At 40.0% G+C, this 24,713-nt stretch overlaps 1 protein-coding gene across 3 annotated transcripts in view; it reads right to left on the bottom strand.

Moving 5' to 3' along the window:
• LOC120945537 (flavin-containing monooxygenase 5-like) overlaps window positions 1–24,713 on the bottom strand; it is a 96,210-nt gene that overhangs the window by 41,440 nt on the left and 30,057 nt on the right. The window contains exons 1-4 of one of the 3 annotated variants that reach the window (XM_040359749.1): window positions 12,497–12,606; window positions 7,565–7,699; window positions 6,546–6,734; window positions 883–1,045 (exon numbers count right to left, since the gene is read on the bottom strand). In XM_040359749.1, coding sequence (XP_040215683.1) covers window positions 883–1,045; window positions 6,546–6,734; window positions 7,565–7,699; window positions 12,497–12,514 — 505 coding nt within the window. In that variant the 5' untranslated portion in view covers window positions 12,515–12,606. Of the gene's footprint in view, window positions 1–882; window positions 1,046–6,545; window positions 6,735–7,564; window positions 7,700–12,496; window positions 12,607–24,713 lie in introns of those variants that run through there. The other 2 variants (XM_040359750.1, XM_040359751.1) reach the window with 2 other exon arrangements.

Genomic DNA, 24,713 nt, shown 5'->3' with positions numbered 1-24,713 from the left:
GGGGAGTAGTGTAACATTTTAAATATTGTTTTATCAACCAAGTCTGCCTAGGAAGCATGATGTGTAAATAAATCCCTGAAAATAGCCAACGCATATACATGCTGGCAAGAGTGAAACTGTCACATATAACCTCCAGTAAAATTCAGTGCTTATAGTTGCATTCGGATTAAAGAGGAGTGTATTTCTCTTTTGTTGTTTGTATGGTCTTATATCAGCACCATCTTTAATGTATTGTATTGTTAGGGTGTGCCCTTCAAGTATTTGTTTGTCTGTTATATAGATCCTGACCAGACCCCTTGGGATGGAGCACCCCATTCTCTCCCACCAGTACTTCTAATCAGTGTCCACCTGAGCTATAGGAGGAGTGCTTTTAGTTCTCCCATAACGAGGAGTGTATTTCCCCCATGGTTGAGAAGCAGGATATTTAATTCTATGAATAGTGTAGGACCCACTGAAAATGGGGCACTTTGACGCTGAAGTGGATTTGGCACTATATGGCCATATGGTGTGAACAAATCCCCATATTTTTGCTTATCTGCTTAATATGTTCAGGTGCTTTAAATAGCCTTGCAGGATTTAAATGTAATTTTTGTATGTGTGTGCTCTAATCTTTTGTTCATAGATGCCTTTTATCACAAGGATTAGTTCAGCAACATTAGGAAGGCAAGCTCCTGCCACAGTACGCCAAGTACGTACAGACAAGAGCCATTTAGCATTTTTGTTTAATAATCTGATCAGTCAAACATTTTTAACCTTTAAGTTAGATAGGGCAAGGGAAAAAGTTATTCCTAGTAAAACCGAGTGACCATAAATGTAATTAACTGATATTGTCAAAAATAGCCAGATACATTTAAACATTTAATGTAATAGAAGACTACTTACCTGGAAAGGAAGAAAGTGGTAGGTTTGGAAATGAATGATGCCCAGTACAGATGAGCACAGCGTCAAATATAGCTGTGTCTTGTTTGCCTTCCCTTTCAGTGGTAACAATCCACTGGCCAGTGGTGGGGAAGTCCTGGGTTTTCTTTATGCTACACACAGCAGTCTAAAATATTAAATTGATATATATATATATATTAAACAACATATCTGTGAAGCCATAAGGTAATATGCTCACATAAAAATAAGTAGGCATGGGATTTCTATGGGTAATCTGTGAGGTGTCCAGCAGGTGGCAGTTTCTCTAGTCTCTCCAATGGCCATGAGAGAAAAACAGAACAAAAAAAGAAAGAGCACACCATTCTACGCTTTACCCTTGGAGGAGTGAGGTGATCTACCAACGCTTCAAACAGTGGAGAACGGCCCCTGATACTGGAAGTTTGTGAGACTTTATGAGATTACAGTACCAGAAATTCACAGAAACACAGAGATGTCAGTTTATTGAGCAGTGATAAATTATCACCGCTCAGTACACTGACAGACGGCGTGGTTAATGTAATTAAAATAAAGAGTCACCCTACATAATATATATATATATATGTATATACACACACACAAAATATATATACATGTATATACACACACACATTATATATATGTATGTATATATATATATATATATATATATATATATATATATATATATATGTATACACATAAATATTACAGGGGGACATAGTTACAGTGTTGGGGGGTCTGAACGAGGTAGAAGGAAGTTAAAAATCTTCCTCCCTCCATCCTCAGATCCCCCGGGATTCCCTCTTCTCTTCCCGATTCACCACCTCTGAGATGGTGAATCAGGGAGTGTGAATTCTTTTTTTTTTGTAAATTCTTTATTTTTCATAATTTTTTTTTTTCTTATACAAGGATATTAACACATCACAATTAAACAACCTAAATCTATACCACAATTCTGGTCTTCTTGATCAAAAATAACCTTTCTTTTCATTAACATTTACTTATTCCTAAATAAACAGAAAACAAGTGATGGTTGACCTCTTCTCTTTACTACCTCTCATTAACTAATCACTTATGGTTGTCTATCCTTGTCAAGATGTCTACATCCCCATGTTATTCCCCCCCCCGCCCGCTTCTGGACTACAAGTCCAAAAAAAAAGTATAAATTACCTCCTCCTCCCCTCCCTACCCCCCCCCCCCCCCCCCCCCCCGCTCCTTATATATAACATAGGGGTCCAGATATCTCTAAACTTATCCTCCTGTTCACTTAGAGCCATTGTAAGATTTTCCATTTGCTGAATTTCAGTAATTTTCGCAAACCATTGTGTTGTGAATTCTGACTCAGATCGCCAATGAAGCGCTCAGATCACAGCTTCATAAACTGGCCGTTACTGTTTCAGTTTATGAGACTTCTCTGTGTGTAAATAAACACTCACATATAGTTGATAGAAAAACTGCATTAATACAAGGCTGCTGCAGGTGGCATACACCTTTTGTCCCAAAGGTGGCAAAATAAAGGGTGACTGGTATAATAGTAAAATTCTCCAGTGGATGGCTTCAAAGGAAGCATTGTTGGATAACCAGGTACCAGGAAGAGCCAGTTGAGCAGTATTGGGTAACCAGGAAGAGCCAGCTAAGAATGTGCAGAGGGTGGCCACAGTGGACCACAAAGATGCAAGTCTTGGCTGGCAGAGTGGTCATAATGACGTCACACATAAGTGGACGTGGCAACACATTTCAAGTCCTCTTTATCAAGCCTGTCCAGTGCTTTAGAAATATTACAATATATAGGCAGAGCACAAACAGTAGTGACACAAGCCGCAGCCATCCCTATCATACTCTAGCCACATGTGGAAGAGGGTGGCGCTTGAGAAATTAACTTCCTCTTTATACTCTAAAGCCTTGTACACACGACCGGTTTTCTCGGCAAAGACCAGCAAGAAAACTGCTTCTTTTTTTTGTAAAATTGTTTTTATTGAGTTTTCAAAACACACATACATTAACAGGCCACATACATGACCAACAGTGACCGGTTGAAACACAGAGACCGGTGCACAAAACTAAAACCTAACAAAATTAGGGGGGAGAGAAAAAAACAAAAAAAAAGGGGGGGGGGAAGGAATGAGGGAACAGAAATGCTCGCATTGGAGACCGTCCATATTCACTGAACGGACTAGGATAAATAGAAGCAAAATGAAGTTAGAGCATAACCAATCCCCCCCATACAATATACATAAGGCTCTTCCGCCCACACCCAGCTCCAGTGCAAAAACCAAATGATATACGGTCTCATTCCCACCCAAGAAACCCATCCATATCAACAGATTACCACATGCCCCTCTGCAGAATTGAACAGTCACCCCCACGTGCTTAGGGATAAATGTTTCTATGATTCCCTCCTACAGAATTCCTCTACCACTGCATCCGCTAAATACTACACCTCTCCGTCAAATTGGTTTAGTCTGATACCGTATCCGTGGAGGCCATCCAACCCCCCCAGACCTTATCGAATTTGGTCAATGCTCCTCTGCTCAAGTATGTGGCTTTGTAGAATGGGATGGCTTTGTTGACTAAGACTTTCCAGGCTGATACCCTGGGGGCAGAGGAACTCTTCCATGAGAGGATAATTATTTTCTTGGCGTAGAAGAGAACAAGAATGAGAAGGGTTCTTATAGCCCTGGTCGTAGCCAGGGGTTCAACCAACAGTAACAGACACACCTCCACAGTCATGGGGACCGAGATGGTGGTGACTGACCGGATACAATCCACCACTTCCTGCCAGTACGTCTGAATCTGTGTGCATTCCCAAAAAACATGCATGAAATCGGCAGCAGGCATAGAGCACCGCCAGCAGGTCGATCCCTGATCTCTGAACATTCTAGCCAGTCTAGCAGGGGTCAGGTAGAAACGATGACGTCATTGCGTTCTTTCCTTTCAAGAGAACCGCGGTTCTTTTGAAAGGTCAGTGTGTACACTCGGGCGGCAAGAGAATCTTGCCATGAATCTCATCAGGGAAAACAACGTTTTTTTCCTGACGAGATTTTTGCCCGTGTGTACAGGGCCTCATAGTACATCAATACGTTGTGTTTGTCAAACGACAATTTGTGGATAGTTAGTATGCAAGACAAAATCCTGCACATGCCCTTTTGACAAAAATCAGACGCTCAGTCGTCCAACAATCAAACAGTGTGTACGGGGCCTAAGGCTGGCCATACACAATACAATTTTATTATTAACTTTTCTGTAGATTTACCTTCAAATATATAGTGCCAGGGAATGCCTGACTGTGTTTAGGTTTGACCTCATATTATGCTTTTGGTAAATCTAAAGGAAAATTGAATAAGAAAATTGTACAATGCATGGCCAGCCTAAATGAGCCCTTACCCACTAACCCTAACTGAATAATACAGTAGTTTTAAAGTACTGTGGGATTGATTTACTAATGCTGGAGAGTGCAAAATCTGGCACAGCGCTGCATAGAAACCAATCAGCTTCCAGTTTTTTTTTTCAAAGCTTAATTGAACAAACTGACGTTAGAAGCTGATTGTCTACCCTGCACAGCTGCACCAAATTTTGCACTTTCCAGATTTAGTAAATCAACCCCCGTGTTTGATAAACAATTGCCATGTTTTTTTCTTTGAGAAATCCATATTTGCATTTCAGCTCTACTGATCTCTACCAAGGTTTTTACAACCAATTCCTAGCTATGTACACTCACTTAAATAGTAGCTGCATGTCACTGATCAGGATGGGCCTCCTGAGATGTCAATAGGAGATCATGCCTACTTAATGTCTCCATGTTACAGAGTGACAACACAGGCGTGCATTGGGAGACAGATGTCCCCCTATATCAGGATGGGCCTCAACAAGGACTCTTATGAGGATTGCCACATACTAATTTAATGAAAGCTGTAGATTTCAAAGGATTAAAAATGATTTTTGAAATTGCATTGCCATGTAAAAGGATTATATGGTATATTAATTATTGGGTTTACATTTACTGAAACAACTAAAATCTCAGTCTTACCTTATGGGTGCTGAAAATATTGGTGCTAAATGCTACTAGGTGTTGTGTCAAATACCACTTGTGAAAAGCTTTGGCAATTGGATGCATGGAGACTGAGAATGTTCACGCGATAAATTGTGCAAATCGTCACTCCAACTATCCAATCATTATGAAAAGCAAATTTACTTATTTAATCTGTACGTGATTGGTTATCCTTTAGTAAGCCAACTTAATAATCTATGGAGAAGGATGATCCAGTTTGCTCTCCTCATTAGCAGTGCATGTTTCTAAATGCCTTGGCTTATGGATATGTGACTAGCATGGGAGGGTGGATGCTGGCGAAGCAGGACATGAAAGTACTTTTGCCCTTTTAGTTTAAATAATATTATTTATTTCAAGAAAACTGTGAATACAGCTTTGAAGAATAAGCATACTTTGCCCCCCATTAATATGGAGAAAATATGTAAAAAATACTACGAGAGTAGGTGTATTCTGCAAGACATACAGGAAAATATCTAGCAGCATGCAGATAAAAAACAAAACTTTCAATAATAAGGCTATATACAAAGATTGAACATATGAAGTACTATTTGGAAAAGTAACTAATTCTATTGCCAAGAATCACATATTTGCTCTCTGTCTGAAAACAATTAATTTACAATTTAGAGACCATAATTACCGTATTTTCCGGCGTATAAGACGACCTTTTGGATGCAAAAAAATGCATCCAAAGTCGGGGGTCATCTTATACGTTGGTACCTGTCTCCGTCAGGCTGCGGGCATCCATGATTTAAAAGCCGCGCCTCCTCCTCAGACTGTTCCGCGATTGGCAGAACACTCATTATCCCAGCAGGGCCTCTGTTCAGTGTTCCGCCAATCACAGATGCCTTCTCATCCTCTGACAAGAGGACATCCGTGATTGGCGGAACACTGAACAGAGGCCCTGCTGGGAAAATTAGTGTTCCGCCTATCACGGAACAGCCTGAGGAGGAGGCGCGGCTTTTGAATCATCGATGCCCGCAGCCTGGAAGCCAAAATCTGAAAAGAAAGTAAGGTAGGGAGATCGTCTTGGCCGGCACAGTGGAGGCACAGTGGAGGAATGTGGTGGAACAGTGGAGGCATGTGATGGCACAGTGGAGGCATGTGATGGCACAGTGGAGGCATGTGGTGGCACAGCGGAGGCATGTGGTGGCACAGCGGAGGCATGTGGAGGCATGTGATCCACAGTGGAGGCATGTAATGGCACAGTGGAGGCATGTGATGGCACAGTGGAGGCATGTGATGGCACAGTGGAGGCATGTCATGGCACAGTGGAGGCATGTAATGTAATGTAATGGCACAGTGAGGCATGTAATGTAATGTAATGGCACAGTGAGGCATGTAATGTAATGGCACAGTAAGATCTGAAAAAAGCCTGTTTCTGTCAGCGGTTGTTCCTGTCAGCGGTTGTTCTGGCTACCCCTTAGGTTCCAGAAAGTCTAGTAGGAAGGGGGTAGTCTTATACGGCGAGTATATCCCAAAACCAAATTTTTTCCTGGAAAATTAGGGGGTCGTCTTATACACCCAGTCATCTTATACGCCGGCAAATACGGTACACATTTTTCTTACTGTGTTATGTTGTATGATAAAGTAATTAAGGTACCTTATTTTGGATGTATTTCAGAAGATTGAATTTCTCAGCATACATTCGGAAATATTCCATAATTCTGGAGTTATGCATGTAGTTGGGGAAATCCTCTGGTGTTGGAAAATCACTAAAGCACATCATCTCCTTAGAGGTGTTAATAACAACAGATTTATAGATGCTGGCTCTGCCATCTTCAGGCTCATCCTATGGCAAGAACATGTATTAGAATCATTTTTTAAGGATCACAGCCAGCACAGATAAAGAGAAACCCATCAAAGACATTTTGATTATTTTACTGGTTTTTACAATTGAGTGTGCTTTGTTTTATGAACTCTTTTGTATCTGACATAGCGTGACTAAGCTAATGCTGCGTACACACGATAGGTTAGTCTGATGGACCGTTTTCATCAGACCAAACCGATCGTGTGTGGGCCCCATCGGTTATTTATCCATAGGTTAAAAAAACTAGGAACTTGTTTTAAAATTATCTGATGGATAAAAAACCTATAGAAAAAAACGATCGTCTGTGGGTACGTCCATCGGTTAAAAATCCACGCATGCTCAGAATCAAGTCGACGCATGCTTAAAAGCATTGAACTTTATTTTTTTTAAGCACGTCGTTGTGTTTTACGTCATCGCGTTCTGACACGATCGTTTTTTTAACTGATGGTGTGTAGGCAAAACTGATCATCAGTCAGCTTCATCGGATAACTTATGGAAAAATCCATCAGACCGTTTTCATCAGACTAACCTATCGTGTGTACAGAGCATTAGTGTCCAAAGGTGCAAAAAAACAGCTTATTTGGAAGAGGGATTCCAACCTTGCCCATGGGAGGCAGGTAGGTGGCCTATAGAAAATCCCTCTCCGTGCTAGATACCAACTTTGGGCACTAGGGGGGATGAAGAGCAATCCTTATACTTACTGGTAGTAGTAGTAGATTGAAGCTGGAGAACTTTTATGTATTTGCTCCTTTGATGGCTTACCTGTTATATATTGAGAAATTTCTCATTTATAAAACTGTTTTCACACTCACCTTGTATCTCCAGAGTCCTCCAATATCATCCGTTTTTTCAAAGCATGTGGGCTCCAGTCCCTCATCAAGACAACACTTAATAGCTGTCAATCCACTGGCTCCTGCACCAATCACAGCAACTCTCTTCGTCATTTTCTGCACACAACAGAATTGTATTAATATCATAAATATCTATGGGGGAAAATACCTTTTGGGTATAAGCAAAATCCTACTTAAAGAAAATAATTATGTGTAAAATAATACACTCTTGCTAGAGTATAGTATATTTTCAGCAAGTGTATAGTTTTAGTTTGTTTAGAGATCAGTGATATTAGAGAAAATTATATTTTAAATTGATTTTTCTACATGAGGACCATGATGTAAATCCTTGGGGTACGTCAAGGTATACAAGGAGGCAATTTATGGGCTGCATGTAGTATATGCAGATATAAATTATTACCCATCAGTTATGTAACAATAGGGTCCCTTTATTTGACATATGTTGTTGAGACATAACAGCAATGATTCAACAGTCATTTGTTGACTGTTACCATTTCTGACTAGTGATGAGTAAAAAAACAATACTCCAAATGTATAGTTCTTCAACTGGATCATTTTGACTGAGTCCTGCCTCTCTTTACAGCAACCAATCAGTTAGCAAAGGTGGGTGCCTCGGCACGTCCGCCATAAAGAAGAAAAAGATTCTCTGCAGCAACTTTTTTTCTGTTTGCAAAAAGGATACAAAAGAGTAAAAACTGTAAAATCTAGAAATATGATTTGCTGCCTAAAGGAGTTATGGTCTTATGCTTACTAGAAATGCCACCAACAGACTTTCTCTGACATCTATTTTACAGTGCAAGGTTTGCTGAGCATACACACAGGCAGTGGCGTAGTGTAGGGGGGGCCACTACACTGACCACTGCAACACAGATTACACTACACTGACCACTGCAACACACACTACACTGACCACTGCAACACAGATTACACTACACTGACCACTGCAACACACACTACACTACACTGACCACTGCAACACATACTCAATACACTGACCACTGCAACACAGACTACACTATACTGACCACAGCAACACACACACACACACTACACTGACCACTGCAACACAGACTATACTATACTGACCACTGCAACACACACACACTACACTGACCACTGCAACACAGATTACACTACACTGACCACTGCAACACACACTACACTACACTGACCACTGCAACACAGACTACACTACACTGACCATTGCAACACAGACTACACTACACTGACCATTGCAACACAGACTACACTACACTGACCATTGCAACACAGACTACACTACACTGACCACTGCAACACAGACTACACTATACTGACCACAGCAACACAATCACACACACTACACTGACCACTGCAACACAGACTATACTATACTGACCACTGCAACACACACACACACACACACACTACACTGACCACTGCAACACAGATTACACTACACTGACCACTGCAACACACACTACACTACACTGACCACTGCAACACATACTCAATACACTGACCACTGCAACACATACTCAATACACTGACCACTGCAACACAGACTACACTACACTGACCACTGCAACACAGACTACACTACACTGACCATTGCAACACAGACTACACTACACTGACCATTGCAACACAGACTACACTACACTGACCACTGCAACACAGACTACACTATACTGACCACAGCAACACACACACACACACTACACTGACCACTGCAACACAGACTATACTATACTGACCACTGCAACACACACACACACTACACTGACCACTGCAACACAGATTACACTACACTGACCACTGCAACACACACTACACTACACTGACCACTGCAACACATACTCAATACACTGACCACTGCAACACAGACTACACTACACTGACCACTGCAACACAGACTACACTACACTGACCATTGCAACACAGACTAGACTACACTGACCACTGCAACACAGACTACACTATACTGACCACTGCAACACACACACACACACACACACACACACACTACACTGACCACTGCAACACAGACTACACAACACTGATCACTGCAAAAAACACTACACTACACTGAACACTGCAACACACTACACTGACCACTGCAACACACACTACACTATACTGACCACTGCAATACACTATACTGACCACTGCAATACACACTACACTACACTACACTGACCACTGCAACACACACTACACTACACTGACCACTGCAACACACACTACACTATACTGACCACTGCAACACACTATACTGACCACTGCAACACACTATACTGACCACTGCAACACACTACACTGACCACTGCAACACACACTACACTACAATGACCACTGCAACACACACTACACTACACTGACCACTGCAACACACACTACACTACACTGACCACTGCAACACACACACACACACACTATACTGACCACTGCAACACAGACTACACTACACTGACCACTGCAACACAGACTACACTACACTGACCACTGCAACATAGACTACACTGACCACTGCAACACAGACTACACTGACCACTGCAACACAGACACTACACTGACCACTGCAACACAAACACTACACTGACCACTGCAACACAGACTACACTACACTGACCACTGCAACACACACTACACTGACCACTGCAACACAGACACTACACTGACCACTGCAACACAAACACTACACTGACCACTGCAACACAGACACTACACTGACCACTGCAACACAGACTACACTACACTGACCACTGCAACATAGACTACACTGACCACTGCAACACAGACTACACTGACCACTGCAACACAGACACTACACTGACCACTGCAACACAAACACTACACTGACCACTGCAACACAGACACTACACTGACCACTGCAACACAGACTACACTACACTGACCACTGCAACACACACTACACTACACTGACCACTGCAACACACACTACACTACACTGACCACTGCAACACACACTACACTACACTGACCACTGCAACACACACACACACTATACTGACCACTGCAACACAGACTACACTACACTGACCACTGCAACACAGACTACACTACACTGACCACTGCAACATAGACTACACTGACCACTGCAACACAGACTACACTGACCACTGAAACACAGACACTACACTGACCACTGCAACACATACACTACACTGACCACTGCAATACAGACTACACTACATTGACCACTGCAACACAGACTACACTACACTGACCACTGCAACACAGACTACACTATGTGTATTTATATTTACATTGTATTGTATACTGCTTTACAATTATGCTGCTATGGCAGTATTAATTGTTATACATGCATTTATGTTTCAGTTGATATTCTCTATGGATATTGGGAGATCCCTGGGGTAACACACTCACATCCCAGCCATGCCTGTTCCCCCCGCCCCCCCCCCGGTTGTGCTCTGTTGGGTCTGGATTTTTCTTGCCTCCTCAGCTCCCGAGCTGGACTCTTACTGCTGCCACCTCTGGAAATTCAGCATCTGGGAGTCTGACCTAGCCATTGATAAATATGGGGCCTTGTGCTCCAGACCCCTTGGACCATTTGTCATAATACCATCATTGTGTAGACTTTTCATGTTGTTCATATATGCATGACAATTATTTATAAACTTTGATACTGCATTTACTACTTGTGTCATGTGACTGACTAACCGCATTCACCTCATTCAAAGTCCTGGGGTGGCTTTGTGTTTTGTTGTATATATTGGGATGAAGGTGTTTTTTGGGTGACACCAGACCATTTTCTCTCTTTTGTCTATACCTTTCACACAATAATATATATACATATATATATATATATATATATATATGTATATATATATATATATATATAATATGCACCTATTGTTTTGTTTTTTTACAAAGACATGTAGTAGAATACATTTTGTCTTAAGTTCATAAATAAATGTTTTTTTTATTTATTTTTTATTAGATATGTTTTATAACAGAAAGTAAAAAATATATATTTTTTTGAAATTTCGGTCTTTTTAATTTATATAATAAAAAATAAAATACCCAGTGGTAATCAAATACCACCAAAAGAAAGCTCTATTTGTGTGAAAAACTTCTATAAATTTCATTTGGGTACAGTGTTGCATGACCACGAAATTGCCAATTAAAGTAGCATTGTGCTGAAAAGAAAAATGGCCTCATCATAAAGGGGGTACAACCTTCCTGAGCTCAAGCAGTTAAAGACAATATTTTTATTTCTTTTGTTTTGAATAGAGTTGTTAAAACTTATATTAAGATGTTATCATTGTCTGTCTCTCTGCTGGGAAGATTTATTCCCTCTATTTACTCTGGTTACCATCTTCAGTGGGATAGAAAGTGATGGTTAATCTAAAATAGGAAAAAGAATAGAGGTAAAATCTTCCAATCGGAACACATATCCCTGTGCTTTAGAAAGTATTTACTCAGCCTTTGAAGAGATTTCCTCTGCTTTCCTGTTGTTTCTCCTGGACAGAAAGTGAAAAGAAATTCACCAACCTAACTAATGCAGCCATGGTCCCCTCCTGTGAAATTATGTACCCCACCTCTAACCCCCAGAATGAGAGTCAAGCATTACTGTCATAAAAAAAAATCGCTGCACCGATTTCAAAAAGTAGTTCCTGTACTACTTTTTGCGATTTCGGGACGCGATTTACATTAACATCTGTGCAGATGTCTCTGAAATCGGGGCCGAAATCGGGACTGCCAGCGGGAGTGAAATCGTGCGAGTTCAGCTCAACTCGGCCGGCTTCACTCCCGCAGCACAGTGTGAGCCTGGGCTAAATAAACAATATTATTTTCAATGTAAGAATTACGCAGTAACCCAAGAATTATTAGAAAACAAAAATATAAAACCTTAGATCCTGTACCTACCTTATTTTCTTCTAACATCCAGACTTTCACAGGTATTAGTAACCTGCTTCTGAGTAACAGGCAAATAATATTTTCTTGTGAAAAATTAACCAGTAATGACCTTGCAGCAACACAGTTGTTTTCAGCAGTTTTTCAATGAAAGATTTACAATGCCCCTTGAATTGGAACAAAGCTCAAAGGTTCTGCTAAAGTTTGCAAAAGATTCCACAAGATCAAATGCTATCTCGTAACACAGCTTACTCAAAGCAAAATTATATTGCCTCTATATACCTAGATATTCAATATAATAGATATTGTGGTTGATTTACTGAGTCTTGCTTGCACAAGAGTGGATGATGAAAGTCAGCACTACTTCACTGCATTTACTAAGCAGGGGAAATTCCTTGGCAAATTGAACAGTCTATTTGCCTTTAGTGAATCAACCCTATTGGCTTTTAAATTATTTGTTATTATTTTTTATTATTCCTGTTGTTTTATAATGTATCCACTTTATTTTGTTGTATATGTGTTTATTCTATGCATTTGGCATTCAAGGTCATTTGTATTGTTGTCTGTGAAGATTATTACTCCTTAAAGGGGTTGTAAAGGTAAAAAAAAAAATCCCTAAATAGCTTCCTTTACCTCATCCTTCGATTTTGCTTTTAAATGTTCTTATTTCTTCTGAGAAATCCACATTTCCTGTTCTTCTGTCTGTAACTCCACACAGTAATGCAAGGCTTTCTCCCTGGTGTGGAGAAAGCCTCTTGAGGGGGGAGGGGGCGAGCAGGCAAGTCAGGACACTCTCTACTTTGCAGATAGAGAAAGGAGCTGTGTGTTAGTGGGCATCCTGACACTCCCGCTCACCCCCTCCCCCCTCAAGAGGCTTTCTCCACACCAGGGGGAAAGCCTCACATTAATGCATGTAGTTACAGACAGAAGAACAGGAAGTGAGGATTTATCAGAAGAAATAAGGACATTTAAAAGCAAACTCGAAGGATGAGGTAAGTGAAGGAGGACTGCACTAAGGTAAAGGAAGCTATTTAGGGGAAAACAATGTACCTTTACAACCTCTTAAAGGTTATTGCAATGATAGTTTTATTTGATCTCATAGACTGGACTTGTTCTGTAATGTTGAAGATGGTTTTCTGCTTATCTATGCAGCATCCTCAGTTCTAATAAATGTCAACAATGTAAACACCCATTGGACTATGTATTAACACAGGGAATGGATTGTGTATAATTAGAACTTTTACATCTCTCATCATGTTCTTGGAAAATCCACATCCGCTTCAACACATTCAGTGGTAATTGTATTGTTATCAAGGTCACGGAATCACCCACATGACTAGAAATGCTGGGGTATATCCTGACACTCATCAGAGCTGAAAAAAGCTGCTTGGACAAGCTTTAAAACATCTTTAACCTTACAGAAGGTGTCCAATTAAACTTGACTACTACTAGCAACTAGTTCATTTTTTTGTATTTCTATTATATTCTCTTGTTTATGTTGTTACAGTATATACTGTATGTGTTAATTATAAAGAATTTGCCATTTCAATAATCACCACCCACCCTGCGTGACTTCCCCCTACCATGTATCCCGGGCTCTCCTGTCCCACCTACAGGCCTGCGACAGGTATAGCCATGTTACCAGGCAGGGTAGAGGTAGCTCAGTGAACATTCATTCACTGATCCTCCTTCCACTTAGTAAACCGGGAAGTGACATGTATTATTTCACTTCCTGCTTCAGAGCTGTCACTCCGCAAGTGTGCTGCCATGTAATAAGGCTTACCTGTAGGTATAAAGAATATCTCCTAAACCTGCACGGTTTAGGAGATATTCCCCTTGCAATGCGCCGCTGACTGCATCGGCGCATGCGCAGGGGGGATCCTCGGCTAAAGGACCAGCAGCCGCTGGACCTTGCCGAATTTAAATCTCACGCGCGCACGCGCGGGAGTGACGTCATCGCCGCTCCAGTCAATCACAGCGCTGGAGCGGCGATACCCAGAAGACACGCCGGAGCAAGTAGATTTCTCGCTCTGCGTGAACCAGGTAAGTTTTACACACCTCGTTCCGAGGTAAGTATTTCATAATGAGCTAATATGCGGTGCATATTAGCTCATTATGACTTTTGCCTTGCAGGAGAAAAAAAATAAATTTGATGCGGGTTTACAACCGCTTTAAGTGTGTCCTAGGGAGTGATTCTAACTGTTAGGGGGAGGAGCTACCAGTGACACATCACTGATCACTGTTCCGGATCACGGGGGAAACAGAAGATCAGTGACATGTCACTAGGCAGAACAGGGGAATGCCTTGTTTACAAATGCATCCCCCTGTTCTGCCTTTGCAGACCGCAATCGTGGGCCGCCCGGGAACATCGAGTTCCCGGGACCCGCTGGCACACTCACAAGGCATGCGGTGAGCATGCACGCGTCCGCTGGGCGGCAAATTTAAAGGGACGCACAGGTATGCCCATTTGCCTGCCCGTGCCATTGTGTCAACGTATATGTGTGTGCGGCGGTCGGCAAGTGGTTAATTGCTCAAAATAAATAACACTTTTTACCACTGCACATAAAGTAAGACAAAAATTGAATCTCTTCAAAGTGACATTTTTCATTGCTATCACAGAGCCAAAACATTTTGTGAGCTCTAAGGAATATTTGTCCAGGAGCATTTTATGCAGAGTTAGATGGATTTTCTTATGTCATATTTCCACCTCAATTCACCCCCAAAGTTAAGTGTGTGTTCTATATTTATAGGAATCGGTAAACCGATTTTCTGTCATTCTACTGTAACTCAGAGTATATGTGCTGCTTAGAATTGTTAGGCATCATGAAGTTTCTCATCGCTTACTTAAAAACCTTAGGATCAAGAAGCCAGATAAAAATTATGTTTATACTATATAAAGAAGTAAAAGAGTAAAATCAAGACACTAAATACACAGCTTAAAATTAAAAGAGCCAGCAGTCTTGCCTACAACACCAAGGGCTTATTTTAAAAAGACAAATACATGTAGCAGACTTGCATGTGATGGCTTTTTAGATTTTGCTTTATTCATTTATGTTTGATTCATCATAGTACTAAATGCTCATTATCCATTCATTTTTAATTGAAAACTATAATGATTTGAGATCAATATTTTCTGTTCTTTTTTCAATTTATATGTTGTTTTTTAACATATAGCTTTTTTCTTACCGTAAATCAACTTCCAAAAAGAAAATACAACCTAAAGTGTTTTGTTAAGATTGTCTATAAAGACAAACTAAAATGTACCTTTGTTTCCAAAGTTTCTAAAAACTGATCCAGTAGAACTTCTGCAGTCTGCACATCAATTATGTTTGTATATAAAAGGGCACACAGGGAGATCCATTCCTGACAGCTATGCTACCACAAATGTGAAGGAGGCATAAGTACCACTTGCTACCGGTGTAATTAGAGCTTTTATCAGAAGTCATGGACTGACACTGACCACTATATAAATAAAGAGCTATTATTATGGTGCTGTTTGTTATAACCCAGGTCCATGCAACATCCATGAGCTGAAAACAGCCCTGGATCTAGGGGGGTGATAGGGTCGGCTGTACAACCCCCCAGAATTTAGACACCTCCAGGTCCCTGAGAGTGCATTCACTGATCCATGAGACAGTCTGATGGGGACATTAGATGTAAGGGGGCACTCCAATGGGGACAGTTTATGTGATGAGGCTCTTATGGGGACAATTGATGTTGGGGACCACTCTGATGGGGACATTTGATGTAAGGAAGCAATCTGAATGAGACAGTTGATATAAGGGGGCACTGTAAGGGGAGCATTTGACCTAAGGGGGCACTTTGATGCAGACAGTTGATGTAAGGGGGCAATCTGATGAAGAAAACGAGTGTTCCATATTCACTCCTGCCTACTCCTGCCCATCAGACAGTTTTTCTGGGTCGTGATTTGTGTTACAAAAGCACACTGGGTGAATAGGCATCTCTCACAGACTGTCAGTGCCATACATAATATGTAAAAATTATGCTCCCTGACATTATTTTAATGCACCCCTAGATCAGATAGGTTGGATCCGGCCCTGGCTAAAAGTTTGGAGGCAACTCCAAAGTAAATATTCTTGGCAAGTGCCTTATATAACCTTTACGCCTTTCTGGGAAATTATAAACTGACCTTTAGGGGCCAAAGGCAGCTTTTGGCCAAAAGGTTACAGACCATAACTGCAATCTACTCCTTAGATCTCCCTTATTCCCAGAAAGTAATTACTATTTTAATTGTTTTCAGACCAATATAATCTCATTCAGTCTTGAAAATATGCAGCATCTAATATTTAGTAAACTGAACAAAGAAGAATCCCAAAAAATGTATGTAAATAAAAAAAACATAATATATATTGTCCAAAATAGGAATATACCCATAAAACATAATATTATCTAAAATGTTGTCTTTAAATCAATATAATATATACAGTATTAATGAAATTTAAATAATTGTAAACTCGATCAAGTTTTAATTTTGGAAAAACATTCAATAGCTGTTAATTTAGCAAACTGTAAAATATTAATATGCATTTATGTTCAAACAAAAATGTAATACTGTACAGTATATGTTAAAAAAATGGATTATGCTTGTAATAAGACATAACAATCTGTATTTGTGTGCAATGAAAAATACTATATATACATCCAAAAAATGAATAGAAATTAACTATTTAAAAAAAAAGTACTAATACTCATAAAAAAATTCCAATAATATCCAGTGATGCTGAATAAACACAATAAATGTCCAGTGCTGAAAAGTCCAAGCAACACTATTAGGGAATAATGTATTAAAAATGTTCAGTCGGTGAAATGTTTCACTTTAAAGGACCTGCCTTAAAGAAGTCTACACATCTGGTTACCCCTGACTTTGTGGAACAGGTGTTTCTAGACCTATACCATAGGTCTAGGCCAGGGGTCTCCAAACTGCGGCCCGAGGGCCAGGTGTGACCCTTTGCGAGCCTTTATCCGGCCTTTGGGGCTTTATTCCTCCCACTGATATGAGGCACTATTCTTTCTACCGACGCCAACAAGGAGGCACAATTTATTTCACTGATACCAATGATGGGATACAATTACTGCTACTAATAGGGGCACTAGTCCTTATCCTACTGACTGCAAACTCTGAGGCCATGTTTACTCTCACCAATGCTTGGCCGGGACATTTTTTACCCCCGCTGGCCACAGTCCGGCCCTCCTAAAGTCTGAAGGACAATAAACTGGCCCTTTGTTTGAAAAGTTCGGAGACCCCTGGTCTAGGCAATAAGTACAGGGCCACTCTTATATTTTCACTAGCTGGTGGAGCACTGGAGAAGATACAGCAAGCACTTACAGCACTGGCATTTGGGTTTTAAACACCAGTAGAATATTGTATGTAGAATATCACAGGTGAAGGCTATACGTAATGGTGAAATTAACACCCATAACATTTAATACACTATTACCTAATAGTGTTGTTTGGACTTTTTAGCATTGGACATTTATTGTGTTTATTCAGGATCACTGGATATTATTGGAGTTTTCTTTTGAGTATTAGTACTTTATTTAAATAGTTCATTTATATTCACTTCTTGGATGCACAGTATAGTATTTTTCATTGTACACATTGGTATATCACAGTAGCGCAGCACTCTTTATTTATATATTTGTTACTAAATGTGAGGAACACACATTCAATGATTGCAGTAGATGTCAGATTAACACTTTCATTTCATCACAATTTTTGGCAGCTCACAGGGTTTTTTCTTTATATAAATATTTGTCTTTAACCCTTTCAGGCTCAGTTCACACTGCTGCAACATGGGGGACCCCAAGTCGCATGACATGTCAAATTCAATGTTTCCCTATGCGATGCTTTGGTCTGACTTGTGTGCGATTTCAGCCCTGTACATGCTCCTAAATAGCATCCAAGTTGGATCAAGTCGGAAGTAAGTCGTAGCAGTGTGAACTGAGCCTCTCTGTCGGGCACTGTTTTCTATGTTATGAATTAGGTGTCAGAACCATTTTGTTATTCTTTTAAAATGCACATGAGGCTGGGTTCAGACTAGAACACCCAGCAGCTCAAAACAGGAGTCCGGTGCATCTGAACTTAGACCTGAAATGGACCAAAAGATGCACAGGAGCCGCTGCGGAAATGTGTGAACCGCCTCCATAGACAGCCGGTCACAATCTCCTGCTATGCAATTGGATGCAGAGAAACCTGCTTCCAATTCGCATAAGTGTGAGCCCAGCCTTGCAGTTTGCTTTAAATACTATATATATTATGAAAGTGCATTACCTCATAATTAAAATATGGTACTGATGATTTTTACATCCCCATATAACTGCCCAAATGTTTATCATAGAATCAAAGGTAAGAACACCTATAAATAGTGACTTACTGTATGCTAAAAACCTTGTCCCATGTTTGAAGTCACTGGTCTGATTACTTCTACCTTTAGGCTCGCTTCACACTACTGTGACTCCAAAATTGTACAATTTCCACTACGACTTTGGGGTGCGAATTTGATGCAACTTTACACTCAAGTTGCATCAAAGTAGTGCAGAAACATTTTCAAAGTCGTTGTGACTTTTTGTCACGTATATTGAAATGGGTAACATTGAAATCAATGGGCTTCAGCTTGTCACGTGACTTTATTTGTCCAAAGTCGCATGACAAGTGTGAACGGAGCCTTAGCGTAGGATCCATAGGTGAAATTTAGAATAGCTGTGAGCTTGTTTTACCTCTTTAATTGCTACAATAATACATCACTGCTACATCACCACTACCTAATGTTGTACAGCCATTATATATGTAATACTGTAATACGTCCTTGGCAGTGAAAGGACTAAATCCTAAATAAATAAACCTAAATGTAATAGCCTCAGTTTAAGCTCACTAAATAGATACATTGAATAACTATTATTACTTTTAAACAACTAAGCGTGTTTTTCATTGATCGGTATAAATTGAGAGGAGCTATTTACCTGGCAATAATATTGCCTGTAACTACATTTTTTTTGCTTCCTGTGGCATATCTTTATTCTTTTATATTATAAAACAATTTGTTGACATACTAGTGGCTGATTGGATATCTGAAAAGGGCAATTATAATCTATACTTAATGACTGCTCATGTAAAACCAATTTTTTGCATTATTTTTATTTATTCCGGGCAAACTGCTCTACTTGCATAGACATCGAAGAGTACTACAGTACAAAAAACCTTGTGCAGCATTACTGAGCAAGCAGCAAGACATGCATATATATATAATGAAATTAATTACTACCATGTACATAAAAACAAAAATATTATTCTGGTTGGGTTGCTTGAATTCAAATCTATATCTTTAAAAAAATGTGTAACTGACTACAAGTTTATTTTAAAGCAAACCTTTTCTTACGTCAAAGCACAGAAACTGACACCAGAGGCAGCCTTACTATCTAACAAATGGAAATAAATGCCAAATGCAGTAACCAAAGAAAAAAGAAAAAAAGAAACTGACACCATGAGTATATAGCAGGCAGTTCCATTAGCCTGCATGCAGTGTTACCTTTCCTCTAGAGCATTGGTCTCCAAACAGCGGTCTCCGGGCCAGATGCATCCCTTTGCTTACCTTGGGAAACTATTCATCCCACTGATTTCAGGCACTGATCCTCCCACTGACACCACCAAGGGGACACAATTCCTCCCACTGATGCCAGATGGGACACTATTCTTTATCCTTCTGACCACCTACTAGCTATAACTTACTTACTCCCACTGACCACCAATCAAGAGATATTGTTTACTTCCATTGTTGCTGGGACATTTTCTACTCGTACTGGGCACAATCTAGCCCCTTTAAAATATAAACTGGCCTCTTGTTTAAAAAGTTTGCAGACCCCTGATTTAGAGTGTCATGGGAGCCCTTAAACTGAGCTGTCCTGCACCACATACCTTACTAATGGACATTTACACTGCCCACAAAATGCAGGAGCTAGACAAGCACTGGACTTTTCTTCCAAAAAGTAGATTTGTGTAATAGAGGTTCTAGTTTTTGTAGGCTCACGGGAGTGCTCACCTCTAGGTGCCTGCTCTGAACTCTTAGTGATAGAATTTGTCATGTATGATTGTCATGTATGATTGTAAATTGTTTTCTATGGTGGTAAACCTATTTATTTACTCTTTGTTTAGTGTACTTCTTTTGAAATGGTAGCTTTTGCTTAGGCATTTTAATGTGGACTACGGCCCCTTTCAAAAAAAAAGAAAAAAAAAGAGAAAAAGTGATAGGCACAAATGCCAGCAAAACAAGTGTCACCATCTAGGTAAAAATAAGATGCTATTTGTATGAGCAAAATCATACTTTTCTTAAATTTCCTTTTACTATATTGCATTTAAATTAAAATATTTTGAAAGTGAAAAAAAAGTACAGAATTTGTCCCTATTTGTCAGTACAAACAAATGAGCAACTAAGAATTTTAACAGCAAAGGAAGAAAGAGAGAAGAGTAGCTACAACCAAGTTCACTGTCAATTCAGATTGGTTGCGTTATGACCCTCAAGTCATCTTGGGTTTTTCTTAACTCTTTAACTGAAATACATTTCCACATTTACTTTATAGACATTTTAACAAATCTTAACAAATAATAGCATCTAGAAATGAATGTTTCACATCCTTACTTGTCTAAATGAGATGGGGGATTAATAAAACAGATGTGCTACACACAATCATTACTAAATAAAAGCAAAAATGTAAAGATTAAAAGCTCATAGTTATCCCCTTTAGGAAATGCTTTATTATCAACACACAAGTAAGAATCCCTGTAGCTACAAATAAATTACCAAAGAACAATTCATAGATGAGACTGGAAAAAATATATAAAACAGAATACCTTTGTTAAAGGTGGAATTTTGAAGGAAACTCCTGGTTGGCAGACAGTTGATTCAATATTAAATCCTTCTTCGAAGAGATCATTAAGAACCACTCTTAGAAAACCTGTTTTTGTGTATTGATTCAGTGCATTTAGTCACCTTAACTTTTATAATGGAGAAAATAAAAAAACTATATTGGGACATCCCCCTGATTCAACCAATCACAGTGCTTTCATCATTAATTCTTGTTCTTTCCTAGTTGTAGCCCAGAAAGGAATATATCTTAAATTAAGGACAGCATAATAAAACTATATGAACAATTAGTTATTTCTAAATAGTCAGCAAATTTGAACCAGATGTGATGTCTTATTAAACTACTTTCAAGCACTCTGTATGAACCTAGAAAAAAAGCAAAGCATTATGTATGAACCCAGGGTACTGCTTTATAAATTGATAAAATAAAGACACTGACTATAAAATCATCTGGTCATCATAAAAGGCTGGCAATGGGAACATAAGTGGCAGGAGAGTTTGGAAAATGATAATAACAAGTATACCTTCTCACAGCTGAAGTCCAAGGGCAAGTCTCTTTGGCAGGGTCTTTACTTCCGAGTTCCCAGAACAGCTGCATACATTCCAGCTTCCTCCGGACACATTTCAGTGAGGGGGGCAGTCATTTTCTAGACTATTTATCTTTGGAGAAGTCCTACAGTAAGTTCCAAGTCACCTCCAGGGCCCTGCCCCACTGAATCCTCACAGAACAGCAACCCAATCCATAGGTTGCTTCAGGGGCAACAGCCTCCCTAAGGCTGGAAACTCTTCTACTGGGGAAAGACAATCTTCTCAGGGCTCCAGACTATTTATCAGCTTCCTAGCACCCTCTGGGCGCACCTTCCCGGGGATTGGCTAGGCTCTAGAAGCTTCTTCTAGAGGCAGGGGGAAGCAATCCAACTCCAAGCCTTTAAAAACCTGAATACATCAGGCCAAACAATCTCTGCTCCCTTGATTACAGAAGGAGACAAAACTAAACTGACCTAACAGCCTAAGTAGGAGGGCGCTACATTTATGACAATATAATTAGTTGAAGGAGAGAGAATTTTTATGTTTTCCTGGAGAGTGAAGGTTCCAAAATTCCCTACCCTATTGAAAGTGTTTTTAAAATAGAGAACAAAAAGAATCATTGTTTCCCTTCTTTGAAAATGATTGTGGTAATATTATTTGTTTTCAAGCTGACTGTGAAGTATACCAATGGTATCCATCTTTCAGTTTCAAGCAGTTACATTGGCTGTTCTAACAATAGATCTCCTGCGATACATTAAAGTGGAACTTCATTCTCTCAATCAATATTGACTATTTTTAATCCCCATGCTGCTGGCATTAGTAAATAGATAGGAAAGTACATCATATTTACTTGTTTTAAACTTTGTTTTGTTTACAGTTTTTCTGGTTTCTTGCCTAGGCAAATTATGTCATCCAAGGAGTCTTATGGAGAGGAGGGTTTTCTCAGCTAAGCACGCCTTCCTGCTTGTAGGCCTTTGATTTCTCAGCGAAATAAAGCAAAATAAAGCATAATGCCATGGATGGATGGATGGATGGATGGGGCAGTATGCTTTAAATATTAATAATTACTCAAATAGCATTTTTGTTTTGTGGTATTCAGATGCAGTGTACAGTTGTATTCAAAATTATTCAACCCCCACTGAAATTGATTGTTTTGCCAAGTTTGACATTGATTTTGATCATCCTGTCATCCTGCTTACAATTAAATCAAAGAGGCACGTGTAGGTCAGACAAATATAACATAACATTTATAATGAAATAACCACAAATGTCTTTTCTGTGCTCACATCATTATCAGTTTTATTCAACCCCCAATTGACATTCAATCTTAGTACTTAGTACAACATCCTTTTACAGTTATAACAGCTTTTAAACTTGAAGCATAGCTTGACACAAGTGTCTTGCAGCGATCTACGGGTATCTTCGCCCATTCATCATGGGCAAAAGCCTCCAGTTCAGTCACATTCTTAGGCTTGTGCACTGCAAATGCTTTCTTTAAGTCCCACCAGAGGTTCTCAATCGGATTTAAGTCTGGTGACTGCGATGGCCACTCCAAAATGTTCCAGCCTTTAATCTGCAACCATGCTCTAGTGGACTTGGAGGTATGCTTGGGATCATTGTCCTGTTGAAAGGTCCAACGTCTCCCAAGCCTCAGGTTTGTGACGGACTGCATCACATTGTTATCCACTATCTCCTGGTACTGAAGAGAATTCATGGTACCTTGCACACGCTGAAGCTTCCCTGTACCTGCAGAAGCAAAACAGCCCCAAAGCATGATTGACCCCCCGCCATGCTTCACAGTAGGCAAGGTGTTCTTTTCATCATAGGCCTTGTTCTTCCTCCTCCAAACATAGCGTTGATCCATGGGCCCAAACACTTCTAATTTTGTTTCATCAGTTCACAGAACACAATCCCCAAACTTATGTGGTTTGTCCACATGATTTTTGCATACTGAAGTCGACTCTTCTTATTCTTTGGAGACAGCAAGGGGGTGCGCCTGGGAGTTCTGGCATGGAGGCCTTCATTACGCAGTGTGCGCCGTATTGTCTGAGCAGAAACTTCAGTACCCATATCTGACAAATCTTTTGTCAGTTCCTCAGCAGTCACAAGGGGACTTTTCTCCACTCTACGCTTCAGGTAGCGCTCAGCAGTCGAAGTCAGCATCTTCTTTCTGCCACGACCAGGTAGCGTTTCAACAGTGCCCTTTGGCTTGAATTTGCGAATGATGCTTCCTATGGTGTCTCTTGGTATGTTTAACATCTTTGCAATCTTCTTATAGCCATTGCCCTTCCTGTGAAGAGTAATCACCTCTTCTCTTGTCTTCCCGGACCATTCTCTTGACTTCATCATGTTTGTAACCACACCAGTAAATGTCTAGAAGGAGCTGAGTATCACAGTCATTTTAAAGCTGCCTGATTGGTGCTTATTAGGCTTTATTGCTGCTCCCTGACATCCAATTGATGTCTTTTTAGTTGCATATGGTTCTTTAAGAAGTCCTTGTAGGATTTCATTCTGAATACAATTACAAATGTACACTAAAATCCCTAAAACCCTTTACAGCATTGGGGGGTTGAATAATTTTGAACACAACTGTAGTTCTGCTTTCAGATTTTTTTTTCTCCAACTACCAGCTTCCTTAGATTAGGTTTTTGATGAGAGTGTGTTCTCTACCATACCTGCACAGATATCTTCCACAAAATGCGGGGCTTGACTTGGCTTTTATTAGAGATATTTGTATTAGCATATTACAAGTGTACAATACACAAAAACTACCAAAGACAAAAACGAAAACACAAATAAGAACAATCTGCCCACGCAGGGGG

Source organism: Rana temporaria, chromosome 7 (genome assembly GCF_905171775.1).
Source record: "Rana temporaria chromosome 7, aRanTem1.1, whole genome shotgun sequence".
Lineage (NCBI taxonomy): Eukaryota > Metazoa > Chordata > Amphibia > Anura > Ranidae > Rana > Rana temporaria.
The sequence above is the reverse complement of the archived record's forward strand: the minus strand, read 5'-3'. Positions and strand labels throughout refer to the sequence as shown.